The sequence below is a fragment of the Carassius carassius genome, chromosome 29, assembly GCF_963082965.1.
Source record: "Carassius carassius chromosome 29, fCarCar2.1, whole genome shotgun sequence".
Classification (NCBI taxonomy): domain Eukaryota; kingdom Metazoa; phylum Chordata; class Actinopteri; order Cypriniformes; family Cyprinidae; genus Carassius; species Carassius carassius.
Genome location: NC_081783.1, coordinates 16,585,886 through 16,601,293, shown reverse-complemented (window position 1 = coordinate 16,601,293; position 15,408 = coordinate 16,585,886). Strand labels below are relative to the sequence as shown.

At 38.4% G+C, this 15,408-nt stretch overlaps 1 protein-coding gene across 4 annotated transcripts in view; it reads left to right on the top strand.

Moving 5' to 3' along the window:
• LOC132109747 (netrin receptor UNC5A-like) overlaps positions 1 to 15,408 on the top strand; it is a 196,021-nt gene that overhangs the window by 132,802 nt on the left and 47,811 nt on the right. For 2 of the 4 annotated variants that reach the window (XM_059516068.1, XM_059516069.1), the window contains exon 6: positions 4,859 to 5,026. The exons of the other annotated variants lie outside the window; for them this stretch is intronic. In XM_059516068.1, the coding sequence (XP_059372051.1) occupies positions 4,859 to 5,026 (168 nt within the window). The remainder of the gene's footprint in view (positions 1 to 4,858; positions 5,027 to 15,408) is intronic. 4 annotated transcript variants of the gene reach the window in all.

The following is a 15,408-nucleotide window of genomic DNA, read 5'->3' as shown; positions in this document are numbered from 1 at the left end:
TGCGCTCACTGATGGTGCGTCATTATTCACTCATTATTCTCATTATAAACATGGTCAAAACTTTTCCACACCTCAGACTTTGCTTTAGTTGCTGGTGCAACCAAAACGTAATCGCCAGAGGCAAGCCTCCGTTACACCTATTCTGCATCCATTTTCGCATCTTTCTCGCGCTAATCGAAAGACATCACATGACCGCTCGTTTACCTCGCAAACCGGAACTCAAGCCCGAGCCCGGCCCGAGCCTGGCCCGAGTCCGCGTAAGATGATATAAATTAAGCCCGAACCCGACTGGGTCCCATCGGGTCCCGTCGGGTTCTGGCAAAGATCTTAAGCTCTAACTAGAAATCATGTTTATGTCATGTTTATAATGGGTTTTATGTTTTTGTCTTGTCGCTCCAGCCGGACAAAGCTTCACATTATGTTAAGAGGCATAACATTTTTGTCTCAGGCTTGAGGCATTCAGCCAATCACAACGTGCTGGATAGCTGGCTGCATATTATAACATATATTTACATGCACATTGTAGATGTGGCTTAAGTGTCCAAATATATAGTTCAGTCATGAAACTCTAGATGGCACAGAGAGTTTAACAACTTGGCACAAACTGATTGGTTCATGCCGCATATGCAGCCAATTAGCTTACTGCTTTGCATTTATATGGCTGGCTAGCATTCACTTGAGTTTCCTGCAGTGTGCTCTCAGAGATTCTCTGAAATCTTCCACCTTCCCAAGCTCCATCTGTATGGATCTGCTATGGGTTATTTTATATGCTAAAATATTAAATACTCTTAAATACTCACTGCCCCATATCGCCATATGCAATGGCAGAAGCAAGTTTCTTGACTTGCTTCCAGCAGCAATAATCTACAACTACAGTAATAACCAACTGGAGCAGCGATTCAGCAGCAGCGACGCAGATCTATTCCTCCAAGACCAAATACAATAACATTGTCATATTCATCACCATGCTAAAATCTTCAGAGAGTTGTCATGATTTAAATACATTTGAACCCATTATGTTTTCTGGAAGACCAAGGTACGCTCCTTTGTAGAATCCGCCTTCCACACCGTTCTCAAGCCGCCCACCTCTGTTCATTCAAGCCAGCTGCGGCTAAATCTATGCTCACTCAAGGCCGCAGTGTGTGACATTGTTCCGTTGTGAAAGCGAAACTACTTTGTTTTTGCCTTTCAAAAGAAATCATGTTTATATCACATTTATAATGGGTTTTATGTTTTTGCCTCATCACTCCGGCTGGACAAGGATTTACAATATGTTAAGAGGTGTAACATTTCCGTCTCACGCCTGAGGCATTCACCCAATCACAATGCGCTGGATAGCTGGCCAATCACAGCACACCAAGCTTTTTAGAGCGATGAGCCTTGTGAAAAAAAAAATTTCACAAAAAAAAAAAAAATTCTGCGTTTCAGAAGGCGGAGCATAGAGGAGAAACAATAATGTACAGTATGTGGAAAAAACAAAAAAAATATATATATATATATATATATATATATATGTTTTTTTTTTAAATTTGTATTATTTATTTTTTTACCTTAATACCATAAACACATTTCATTACACCAAATACACAAAATAATGTTCTTTTTAGCAGCATCATATGACCCCTTTAAAACTAAGCATTACAGCATGGGCACATTCTGTTGTTACTTCCTATTAGCTTTAGCTTAGCTCCCCCAAAACTGTTCATGCTGTGAATGATTGCAGCGACATTACAACATATCCAGTTTTGGAGCAAAGCAGCCAGACAGTGTCTCAGAAATCTCAGCAGAGCTGACAAACACTCACGCTGTAGTTGGGCTTGTTGAATTAATGGCAGAAAGTGACTAATGAATAGGGTTTATAAGCTAGCTGACCTTAATTAAAATGCACAGTGGCAGAGCATCGCTAACCCCGGAGGGGTCCCAGGACAAGCGCCGTTCTAAAGGTAGCATGCATTACAACCCTGTACACGCTCTCTACTAATCCGGGCCGAGTCAATCACACATGACACATAGTACAGTACTGGAACAGATCTACTGAGAATACTCCTGAACCACAGACGGACATGTTAACAATGGTGAATCTGATCTCCCTGTGTCAGAGATAATTTATTTATTTTATTATGAAGCCTATCCTAAAGATAATAAGTCAAGGGACAGCTGTGTGATTTGCAATAAACAGGAATAAATGCGGACATGGTTTTTAATGCAGGGACTGCAACTCAATCAGAGCAATCAGAGTGTTATGTTTAATAGGAGAACTAAACTGACAATTATTTCTCAGACGAAGCTAGATTAGATAAGTTGTTGCGTTTTGTTTGAATTGCCTGATTTGGGAACATTTTGACGGAAGGCTCTGCAAAAGTGAGCTAAGAACATTTTTGCTCTATTGTTTGCTCTTTATGCTGTCAATCAATAAAGCCCTCACAGAGGGAAAAAGACAAATGGTACATGAATGCTAGGTGCAGTGCCTGACAATTTGGAGGTTTCAAATTTTGCAATGTTCCCCAAGCAATTTGCTACCATTGTAGAAATTAATTAAAGAAAAATTCCCTGTGAAAACCTTTTGATCAAAAGAACTATTATGCATGGTCCTTTATGCCATTCTTTTTTTCCCCATGGCTTCACATTAAAATGTCAGTTTACTAATTTGAAGTCTTGCAGGCTTGCTTATTGGCTGAACCATAGGTGGTGTGAGAGCTGTTATTAGTGCTGTTGGACAGAAGCCGAGATGAATTTTAACAAGGCTGGACTTGACTTGACACAACGGTGCGCTAAGAGGTAATCAGGACCCGAGTTGCTCCGCAATTTCCTTCTTCGTGGTGAGCAATCAGTGGTAGAAGAGAGGCTAAAGAATTGATTCGGTCTGACCAGAGCAGAATTACGGAGCAGCTCCAGGCACAATATAGAGTCTGACCGCCGATCAAGGCTTCAGGACAACAAATCGGATGAGTTACCGGGGGAAGAAGAAATCAGATTTGCTCTGAATTCTCCCACCAAGAGTGAAGAGGCTGGGAACTTGATTAAAAACCCTGCGTGAACTTTGGACTCGGGATCATTGTGGAATCCTTGCAGGATTATGCATTTCACGAGCCAGGATATTGGTGCCATAAAAACCATACTGTGTATCTGTGTAGAGCAGAAAACCAATATACACCCCGCATGAGCGTTGTGAGATTAAGTCTAGGCCGTTTCCTTTAAGACATCCAACCCCCCATGTGTCCCCCGGTTTGCTCTGTAGATTTAGCGATGACTTTTGTTAATATACAGTTCTTAAAAGGTGATTGAGTGTTGCAGCTTGACAAGGGCAACTGAGGAAAATTTTGTTTGGTTCTGTGGCCACATACATTTGTGTGTGTATATATATATATATAAAATGTTATTATTATTATTCAGAAGTTGCAAGCGATTTGCATGAGGAACAGTACAACATGTAAAAACATATTACAAACATCTTGTGACCTCTTAGCTGAATTAAAATAACACAAACTTTAAAGTTACAGATTTGCAACGTTGCAGGAAAGTGAATTATATGTCTATAACATATGGATTTTTTTTATATTTGTTATGCTTAATTTATTTGCAAAAAAAAAAGATGCTGTGGAGTTTGACATTATATCATGACTGTTGCAGTGTCCGAAGCAATTTGATTTGCTCAAAGTCTAGTGTGACTGCCCCTTCAAGTACACAAGTGACATGATAAACCTATGAAGTTTCATACTTGGGAAGGACAAAATGCAGGAATAAACATGTCAGATTGGAGCTTCCACTTCACTGTTTAATTTGCTGGTTATTCTGCCATTCTGTTAATATTACCATACCCACCTACTGTGCTAGGAATTGGTACACAAATCAAACATTTTATAATACCTCACCCATTTGGAAACATTGACTTTGTCCAAAATTGCACAATCTATGAGCACGCACTTCATTTTGAAAATGTAATGACTTTGTAACCATTAAAAAATTATGTTCTATATAGTATAAATGCAGGAATTATGAATGAAATTCATTTTACTATTCATTTTACTCATGACTTACTACATTTGTATTGTTGCCATTGTCATGTGACCAATCAGTGTCAGTTACATAGCTTCACCGCCATTCACAAATCTTCTCCGATGGCTTCATGGGAGAGTAAAGGGTCCATCAGATACTTCAGAATCTTGGAAGTAGTAATCTGGGTACTTTTCACCTATTTTTAATGAATATTGTGAATCTAAACATACTGTGCTGTTCGTATACTGTTTTTGCCTGCTAATATAGGAGGAAAGTATGCAATTTTGGATGTAGCTATTTTATGTTAAAGGTACGCAATGGAATTTTGGGCTCTCAATCGCAATCTGTGGAAAAAAACATTTTTCTTAAAGGCCTATAAAACCTTCAAAATATAATATGTTTTAAGTTTCTTTAGCCAGGGTTTTGTCTTTTTTATGTAAAGTTTTTTTTCACACCTCTGATGGCATTATACAGTATGTACTGGCTGAATAATTAATTTTTAAAAAAGAAATCCTCTGTGGTGTACCTTTAATACAAACATACAAAAGTATTATAGTATTAGTTGCTTGCTGGTAGTAGATAAGTGCTGTTCCATTAACACACAAACTGTGTAAACATCAAATGAATATGAATTGAACGTAAAAACAACTGAGATGGCAACTGCCTCAAATGTACACTAGAGTTAGCATAGCGTTGACAGCTGTTGACATTAACATAGCTTTCGTGTGTTGCTGTAGTCCCCGTGGCCTGCCTTTAAGCACAGAGCTCATGTTTGTGGCTGTTTATCATCCTCGTGCTTGTCGGGTAATCCTGACTCGCTGTGTTCGTTTCCCCCTCTCCTTTGCACTGGGCGCACGAGCAGTGAACGGTGGCTGGTCCACGTGGGCCACATGGTCGGCCTGCAGTGCTGTCTGCGGTCGGGGGTGGCAGAAGAGGAGCCGGAGTTGCACCAACCCCACTCCCCTGAACGGCGGGACGTCCTGCGAGGGCCAGAGTGTCCAGAAAAGTGCCTGCACTGCCACCTGTCCAGGTAACGTGCACCGGGCGTCGCTCACTTCAGAGTAGAGCTAGACTAGCATTAGCTCACAGACCCTTGCACGGCCCCCTTGCTCTGAGGCACCAGTAGCCCCCTCTCTGTAGGATGGCTAGCTTGATTTGCATTAGCTTTTCTGTGCTTAAGCAAAAGTGTTTCAAGGTTTTTTTATTTTCTTTATTTATTTTTATTGAATTATTCATAGCTAAACCAGTGCTTGTGTGTCCATTCCAGCCATCATGTTGATTTTGCTGTGCTCTGTTTTGCTTTTGCTTTTGCTGCATGAGGTCTTTTTCTGTTCAGTTTTAAGCAGGGTCCAAAATTAACTTGCCTGCCAGTGGCAAAGACATATGTTTTTTCCCTGTTTTAGCTGGGGGTTTTTTTGCGTTCAAGTCGTGATTTTGTTCCTCACCTTTGTCCCCAGATGGAGTTCTAGAACTTATTCTATACAGAACTGAATTAAGAATTAAATCTTAAAAATTAACCTTATTCAAAATTCCAATTAAATTCTAACATTTTAATTTAATTTGAATTAAGGTAAGAAACAGGTTGCACAATTGCAATGCAGATTTACATTTACACTACTGTTTAAATATTTTGGGTTTGGTATTTATGGTATTTATTATTATTATTATTATTATTATTATTATTATTATTATTATTATTATTGAAATTCTCATGCTCACCAAGGCTACATTTATTAAATATTTTCAGAATTTTCAATATCTGCTTTCTTTTTTTTATTATATTTTAAAATGTAATTTTATTCTGTGATGGCAGAGCTGAATTTTCAGGAGCCATTACTCCAGTCTTCAGTGTCACATGATCCTTCTGAAATCATTTTAATATGTTAATTTGATGTTAAAGAAAAATGTATTATTATTATTATTATTATTATGTACATGCATCCAAATTAAAATTTACCAAAACTTTTTTTAAGTGTAATAAGTAAAATGTAACTTTCAAAAAAAAAAAAAAAAAGATTGCTAAAATAAATAGTTGGCAACCACTTTCCTTAAAAACCTTATTTATTTATTTATTTATTTATTTATTTTCAGTGTAGGGATGCAAAGTTTTACTGTTGTTTAAACATAATTTTACAGAAGACAATTTAAATATAGTTCATTTTGAACTCATTTTTTGGTTTGCTGGTGGTAGAAAACTAAAAAGGCTTGTCTTTTAAACAGTCAGACAGGGCAGCACAGAGTGATATTTACACGACTGCACATTTTATAAATACAAAGATTAGCAAATGTTTCTAAGTGTTCTATGTCACTGCTTAAGTTGTTTCCCTGACCTCCTTCACTGCTGCTAGTAGTACTTTCAAGGCTTGAGAGGGAACAGATAAAGGAAGAGGAAGCAGCGCGGCTGCTTTTCCTCAGCACTTATTGATCACATGCAGTTTGAAATGGAAGTCAGGCCGCTTCATTTACAGGCTGACATTAGACTCAGGTAGATGGGGGAAGGGATTCTCTTGATTACTGCGATAGGCTCTTGAGTGTATTTCAGCAGGGACAAAAATGGCATTATCCAGGCGCTGCTGACCGGCGGAAAATATCCACGCTTAGTAAACAGGAGAGGAAATCGAAGCTTTTGTCAGCTGCAGCTCGACTCCTTCGCTCACCCCCCTCTCTTCCTCCACTTCTCCAGTGAGAGGGTTTATCTACTTAAGCCAATCTCCTGTTTCATTACAAAGCATCCAGTGAAATTTAATAAGACGCCACCTCTACACTGCTCTGTAAGTAACTTGCTCTCAAAATATGGCGTTTTTGATGAGCAAAATACAAAGCACGGGGGAACGCTTCTGACAGAGCTCTGTGGGGATGGATTTCACATGATAACAACTTAAATAGCATTTCTGTGGGGAAGAAGAGAGATTGAGAAGAAAATAAAGGCATGAACACTGTTAAAGATAAATGCTGGAAGTAGAACTTTTGTAGGAAAGCAGTGATGAGAAGTAGAGCGTACTATAAAAAATAATCCCCTAATATGTACTGTATAAAAAATATGGCAGCCAGTACCGCAAAAAATATGATAGCAATGTTTTAGGTTTTACAGGGGTAAACTTAAAAGGGATAAAAAATAACTGATGTATTTTTGATATTCTGTGCAATGAAATAAAATATATTTTGTAAACTTGTATAATATACAGGTAACCAGAATAAAAATGACACATGAGGAATTAAATTTCATCAAGAAGCCTTTCCACAACTGTGGGAATTTCAGTTTACGGTATTTCACTGTAAACGGACTATTGAAACTGTCCATTAAACTGTATTTTACTGTAAAAATAAATACTACATATTACTTTGTATAGTAAGGTAACATATTGTGACACCTCGGTTTTGTTCAGTGCAGATAAATTGCTTATCGCTGAAAACTTTAGGTCAGAAAGACGGAGGCTGAAAAAATCTGAGAAAATTTAAAAATCTGAAGAAAGCAGATTCAAAGTCATGGCCAGTTCAGTTTTTTTTTTTTTGATAAGGGTTATGCTGAACAAGCGAGTTGGACGTTGTTCCTGTGGTGGCTTTATTCCCCTTGTGTATCTCACCATCCGACTGATTAATCCTGACATGGGTCACAGCGAGGGAGCCGTGGTGTCCTGGCAAAAGACGACTTAGTTGTGTTCCCAGTCAAAAATGAGCACCTGCCTGCTTTAGTGTGCTCACCAGAGGACCCCAAATCCTGTCAGTGAGAGAAAAGGGGAAGGAGAAAGAGTGACCATCACGTTCCATTCATCACCATACAAAGACACGCACAGACAACTGCAGGCCCTAAAAATTACATCTGAGACTTCATCCCGATTTATCAAAACGTGACTTCTGACTGCAGGAGGTATAAATCATCATTTACTGACTAGCTGCAGGTAGAGGCAGCGTGTTCCCAGAGCACAGTCAGACAGCAGGAGACAGAAAGAGAAACAGCAGAGCTTTGATAAACGACTCTGTATGTGAACACAGTCCATCGCTGCTGTTCTACTGATCCTCAGGACAGGGCGACTTTAAAGGACGTGACGTGATTCTTTGTGTAATGCGGCGAGCATGCATGCCGTGTGAATGCTGAAGAAGCTGGATTCTCTTTGTAATGCGAAAATGTTGGACTAATGTTTTCAAGGCGCTCAAAATGTTATCCTCAGCACCAAGGCTGCACAACCAGGTGAAATAAAATAATGGGATTATTATGAACTGCATAAACGACATTAGGCTGTGAATGTAATTACATATATATAGTGGTGTGACTGTATTATTGGATTATTAGTATTAGTAGTTATAGTAGCATTAAATCTTAAGAAGCTGTTTATATAGACGATTTAAATGGGTTTAAAATGTAAATGTACAATAATTCAAAATTGGACTATACTACCATACTTATAACACTATAATAACTAAAGTAAAAAGACAATAAAAAAAATTAAATACATTCACAAGTCCAAAGACAGTTTGAATGTAAAGAGGGCCTTTGAAGTGTAAGTCTTTCTATTGGCATCAGAGCACGACCTTATTTTGAGTGTTTTGCACATCCTATTCAGTGTCTTGAATAATGAATTTTATGTTTTTTTTTATTGCCTTGATATCTTAGCAGGAGAAACAATAAATGTTAAATGTTTATCATATTGCAGTTTAAATCACTGTTGCATTATTTGTCCATATAATCCCCAAACCAGACTGTACAGTTCAGTTCTGAACCTGAGGACTGCTCTGCATTATGTGCTGGCTTGCCATATCTTCCTCTCTCTCTTTCCTTTTCTCATGGAAAATTATTACCATAGTCTCAAGAATCAATAGTACTTGGGTTTTTTTCTTCTTTCAAATGTTTTCAAAAGGAACAAACCAGTAACTTAACACAATTGGCCAATCAACTGGATGAGTTCAGCTGTGAAGAGTCTAATGTAATAAGTGGGCTTTAAAGGGCTAATTGACCCTGATGAGCCTCTTGTACCAGCTCTTGTTGAATCACTGGCTGGTTAGACCTTTAGCACGGTGAAGAGGCTGCTTCATCTAAACCCGACACATCAGAGACGTCAGACTTCTCATCTAGCACACACACGCACACAAAGACAATCCTCACCTGGAGAGCCTTGTGACTTTAATGGTCTCTAAGGAGCGAATCATCTAATATACAATGCAATCCCTCAGACACTTTCACATTTCACTAACAGTTTTCTCTTTTGAGTATCTTTAAAGCTCTTTTAAAGCAAGTGCAGATTAATTCAGATTCTTGGCACTTTTAACGTGAAATTGAAATATTACAAAGGGGGAACAAAACAAAAGTTAACATCAGAAAATGCTCAGTTTTTCTCTTTCACTGATGCATTATCGTTAGTCTGATGTGTTCAGCGTGGAACCATGCCAGTGTCTTAACTGATGGAGAACAAACAGGCCTTCCAGCTTACGTTGCAGTATGTTTTCAGGACTCGCACCAAATGTTTTCCTCTTCTCTGCATGCTAGCCTGTTCCGCTGAACTTTATCTCTTATTATCCCCACACCTCCCTTCAAGTTTTTTTAACAGATAAAATGTTGGCCTTTATAAACATGAATTAGGTTTGGAAGAAGGCTCAGTGCCAAAAATGTACTTTTTAAAACTGTACTTAAAACTAGAGCTGGGCAATACAACTACAATAATGTCTAACTTGTAAATAATAATAATAATAGTAATAAACTGTACAGCCTTGTAATATATAATTTAAATTATTTTAATTGCCATTGTTCCTGAGTTAAGTTAAAAAAAAACTGGTAACACTTTAGTATAGGGACCAATTCTTACTATTAAGTTGCTTATTAGCATGCATATTATTAGCATATTGGCTGTTTATTAGAACTACATAATGTTAACATATATAACATTTAAATACTAAATAATTTAAAAATATTAAAAATATTTTGGCAACACTTTTATTTTAAGTCCAGCTCTCGCTATTAAGCAAATATTAAAGGGTAAGTTCGCCCAATTTGCAAAATTATGTCATTAATAACTCACCCTCATGTTGTTCCAAACCCGTAAGACCTCCATTTATTTTTGGAACACAGATTAAGATATTTTAGATTTATTCCGAGAGCTCTCTGTCCCTCCACACTGTAAAACCCGACAAGTAAACTTTACTCAAACCGTTTGAGTAAACAGATTGCCTTGATTTAAACCATGTAAGTTTTAAAACTTTGCATTCAAGTTATTAAGTGATTAACTAAGTGCTGATTGAGCATTAGTGATGAACAGCTGCTGTTAACAAACTGAATCACTGAAGAAAAGAGAAACACAAGAACTACTACAACTGACTTCAGACACAGCCTTAGATGAAATCAACTGAAATAAAATACACGAAATCTCTCAAGATCTGATTAAACAACCCCACAAACAGCATCAACAGCTCCACTTATTAATAACCAGACTGACTTTATTTCTGTCAGACGTCTACAGAAGATCTTATTGAGAATGAACTAAGGTTTAGATGTTGATTTATTGTTTCATTTGAAGTAACCATGTTAGAGATCAGTGTTTGCTTTAGTTGGGCTCTTGACCCTTGACTTCTGTCTTAGTCTTTTCTCTGGCTGTTATAACTGTGTGTTTCCAAAACACATTTGTTGTAATCCAAAAGCCCAGAAGAAATATCATCAGGTGTTAACCTGTACCTAGGTGTGTGTAACTGTGTTTTGAACTGTCTTACAACAGACACTGAAGAGAAGACAATGCTGAATAAAGTCGTAATTTTTGCTAGTTTTGGACTAAAATGTATTTTCGATGCTTCAAAATATTCTAACTGACCCTCTAATGTCACATGGACTACTTTGATGATGTTTTTCTTACCTTTCTGGACATGGACAGTATACTGTACACACAGTTTTAATGGCTCTCGGACTAAATCTAAAATATCTTAAACTGTGTTCCAAAAATAAACGGGTTTGGAACAACATGAGGGTGAGTTATTAAAGACATAATTTTGCAAATTGGGCGAACTAACCCTTTAACTAAAATTTTACCTTAATAAACTCCTTATTTGCTGCTTTATTAATAGTTAGTAAGGTAGTTGTTAAATTTAGGTATTAGTAGGATTGAGGATATGTAATATTGTCATGCTGAATATTGCAGACATTGTTTCATGAATCAGCGCTTTGAGTGATACAGAGGCACTCAAATAAACTCAAACTCACATAAAGAGTCAATTTGAGTCATCGTTTTTGAATGAATCAGTTGAAGTGATTTAAAGCTACTGTGTAATTTGTGAGAAGAGAATGCACATGCGCAGACTTGTTAAGTGATAACGAAGTCATGGCGTCTAGGAGGTCTTTGGGAAGGTCCCAGTAGGGCCCAGTCCACTTCATAGATGTTAACATTGAAAGTTATCCAGTATTGTGCCAGGCTCTTACAAAGTTGCTAGACTGCTGAATTTTTTAGAAGATGTTATGCTTAACCTCTTTTTGGTGTGAAAGTACCCTAAACCCCTTTTTGGCAGGCACTTTGGCCAAGGCAATGTTTTGCATGAAGTAAGCCTCTCAAAAACATCCTTTGAATCCCAAAACCCTTTTAGATTCCTGTTTTGGAATACCTGTTCTTTTTGTGTTAATGTTGCATGAATCATTAAAATACAAAATAGGCAACGGTGCATTGTGACTTAATTCTGACCCACTCATGCCACGCCCGCTCTGGCTCAGAGCCCATGAATCACCTATAATCTTGTTGTCTCTGCTTTATTTAACATGGGATGTTTAGGTCCAGGTGAGATTACAGATGTGAGTGTTGACTCAGTCTCGTCCCTGCTGATCTAAAGGTAATTGTGTGCCTCTCCCGCTCGGCTCCTCCTCCCCGCTCAAGGACGACGCAGCTGGAGGCGTCCAGCATCAGCCATTGTGATTTCCAGCAATGGCGAATGGAAATGGGGCTTCCTGCAGCCCTTATAAAGAGCAGTTGGACGCCCTTTAGATGTGCCCTTGACAAGACGTCCAAATAGACCTGCCACTGCGTTATTGTGTTACAGGCACCCTACACTGACACGACACACACACACACACACACACACACACACAGACACACACACACACACAAACACACACACACACATCTTCCCCCCTAAGATATTATCTTAATAGCAGGGAGTCTGAATGGACAATCATTTGCTGGCTTTGATTCCTTATTATTGCATCCTTCATTCATGTTAAGCAGGTTTAAGATATGATTGTTGGATCTTTTGAAGGGGAAATTGGCCATCACTGCCTATTTCTGTTTCTCACCACTTTATGTTTAAAGTCAACATGAAATCAAAATGTACCCTATTTACTTCCTCAATAAATGTCCCTGCTCTTATTTTGCATGTTTCATCAGTGCATGGTATCACAAAGGGGACAAAAATGCTTTATCTTTCATCAATAACCTGCAGTACCCTATGAAATTAATTATCAGGTGTTTAGCAGGTGTCACTTATGGAAGGTTATTGGTCAGTGATAACCAACTTGTAAATATAAACTAATAACCAAATAGCTGTTTTAAGCATTTTTTAGGCTGCTGTTGTAAATCTACACAGTGGTTTAATATAATTAGATATATTAAAGTTCACAGCAACAATAGCAAATTACTGTACGATATTTTACAAAGAGATGTTCAAGGGTGCACTTTAAGCTTTACCTTCAGCTTACCAATCAAATAAATAAAACCCTGCCTCACATTTTTGGGAGGAAAAATAAAACAAAACAGTTTTTGTTCATACAAATTTCAAACAGCATTTCAGTTGTGTTGAAACAGTTTTGTGAACCACAGTTACAGTGTGCACAGACTTGCTTCAGCAAATGTTGTATTTCATATTTGCTTTTGTTAACATTTTAGGTTTTAGAGTAGGTATGTTATTTCCAAGCATGATGGAGCATTAATCTTGTAGTGCCACTCACCAGACACTTTATTTCTAAACTGCCGTGATACATACAGCAACCAGCATTGTAAAATATTGCCAGATTCACGTAGACCGGTTTTGGGTAAAACTGAACGCAATTTTAGCACCACTCTCTAAACATTTCACTGTGAAAGTGTCAATAAAACATGCAAGAAGCAATAAATGTCACCACAAGCATGTTTTTCCAGTGGGCCTTGGTTGGCCAAGTAGTCCTTCACAATCGACTGCAAGCTTATCCAGGTCCGTTCTGCTTCAGAATGTCCACTTTTCATAATCCAGTCAGTTCCCAAGGGATTAAATAAACCCCTACTATTTTAACTTCATAAAAATCCTTTTTATTTATGTCATGTTATCAAAATAAAATGGGTTGAGAATGCCGTTTTATGTTGACTTTAATATCTATATTGCTGCTAGTGTTTTATCTGCAACTATTTTCTTCTCAGATGAGTCAAGAGACTTCCTTTTATTTGCTTCGTACAGTTTATTTCTTCCAAGAGAAGAAAGAGAATCTTTTCTCCATCTCTTAGCTGTTGATCTCTCATCACCTGCCTTTTAAAATTCATGCAGAGAATCAGAGACAGGAACACATTTCTTATTGTAATGTATTCATTAAGCATCAGTTTCCTGTTCAGTCAGGCTAGTGTGATGATATAAGCCTGCCTTGCTCGCAAATGTGTCCACTCAATGGCATACAAGGACAATTATTTTATTGCCTCGCCACTCTCCCTGCCAAATGTTTGATCAAAAGCTGTGTCAGCATCTCGTTTAGATGCACTCCACACATTCTTGTTAGTAATAATATCATTATGTGTCGCTTAATAATCTCTGTATATTTAAATATGAAAAACCCACTCTAGTCTGGCAGACTATGACTAAATATCACCTTTATTCACAGCTGTTTATGACTGCAGACTCTACATCCTTCTTATCGCTAAGGCACGCAAGTACTTTATTAGCTGGTTGTTTGGCCAAGCGATGACCTCACTGTACTGCCAGTGTCGAGTGAATATGTGAATATGCTATAAAGCCAGGGGTTAATAAACAGCCCAGCATGACTGATCCTCGGTCTGTTGAATGGAGCCATCAGTAACTCTGTATCCAAGTACCATAATTCACCCCTGCTCTTGGTCCTGTGAGGGCACAACTCAGCACCCCTAGAGAGCTCATTACCAGAGCTGCTCACATTAGCCCTGTAGTAACCTTCCCCAACCTGGCACAATGTCAGCACGAATAAGACTTCCAAAATGGCCTCCGGTCCAACTGATGAATAACGCGGCCCTGTGAGAATGAGAAATGGAAATAAAATACTTCTTCTATGGCTTGGGAGGAAATAGGACATTTGAGTGTCGTTAGACTGGGCACAAACACACATACAGAATTTCCACCTGCCTTTTATCCTCCTATGGGCTTTTCACACTTGAAATATGGTTATCTTAAACATATTTAGGGGCTGAGCACTGAAGGTGCGATGGCACCAATTGTATCTTTTGGCATTCTTTTTCTTCTTCTTCTTCCGCACGTGAGCCTATGGCAGCCCAGAGAACCGCTTGCGGGAAAGTTGTGAAATTTGGCAAACCGATAGAGCACAGTCTCAACATTGTCTATAGCAAATTTGGAGTCTCTAACTCAAGCTCTCTAGCGCCACCATTCATCCCAAATTTCACTTGTATTTGTGCTAATAAATTTTGAACCATAAGGCACACAAGGAAAATTATTTTTTCCTCTGAATCCTTGGCTGAATCCTGGATCCTTGAGTCGAATTAACTCAAAAATTAAAACCGTAAGGTTTAGTTTTTTCGCTATTCGAACTCATCCTAGATGGTTTGTCCTTTTTTTCACCAGAATTTGATCCGCTCATTTTTAGACTATGCTGGCAAAAATGTATGGAATTCAAGTTGATTTGTCCAGCCGTTCTCAAATAACGTGCAAACAAAATCTACGAAAAGCACATTAAAATGGATGTGAGGCTATATCTCCACAATAGTTTGCCGTATTAAGACCAAACTTGGTGTGTGTTATGACATGTATGACATGAGGCTACCTGCAGTGTTTTAGCACAGTGCCACCTAGTAGTCAGGAGAAACGAAAAATTGCAGCTTCTGAATGGATTGACCTTCTGAATTGCTTTTTCAGCACCATGCCCTAATGGTACTCAAAAAGTTTGGGTGCAGCACCACCTTGTCATCAAACTTAACCATAATTGGAACGCCAAATTTGACTCTGATCTTCTTCAGACCAAGCTGGCAAAAACTTATGGATTTTGTAACGTGACATACAGCCAAGTATGGTGACCCATACTCAGGATTCGTGCTCTGCATTTAACCCATTCACAGTGCACACACACAGCAGTGAAAAAAAACACCGTGAGCCATTTATGCTGTGGCGCCCGGGGAGCAATTGGGGGTTCGGTGCCTTGCTCATGGCAGTCATGGTAATGCTGGCCTGAGGCTCGAACCCACAACCTTAGGATTAGGAGTCAAACTCTCTAACCATTAGACCACG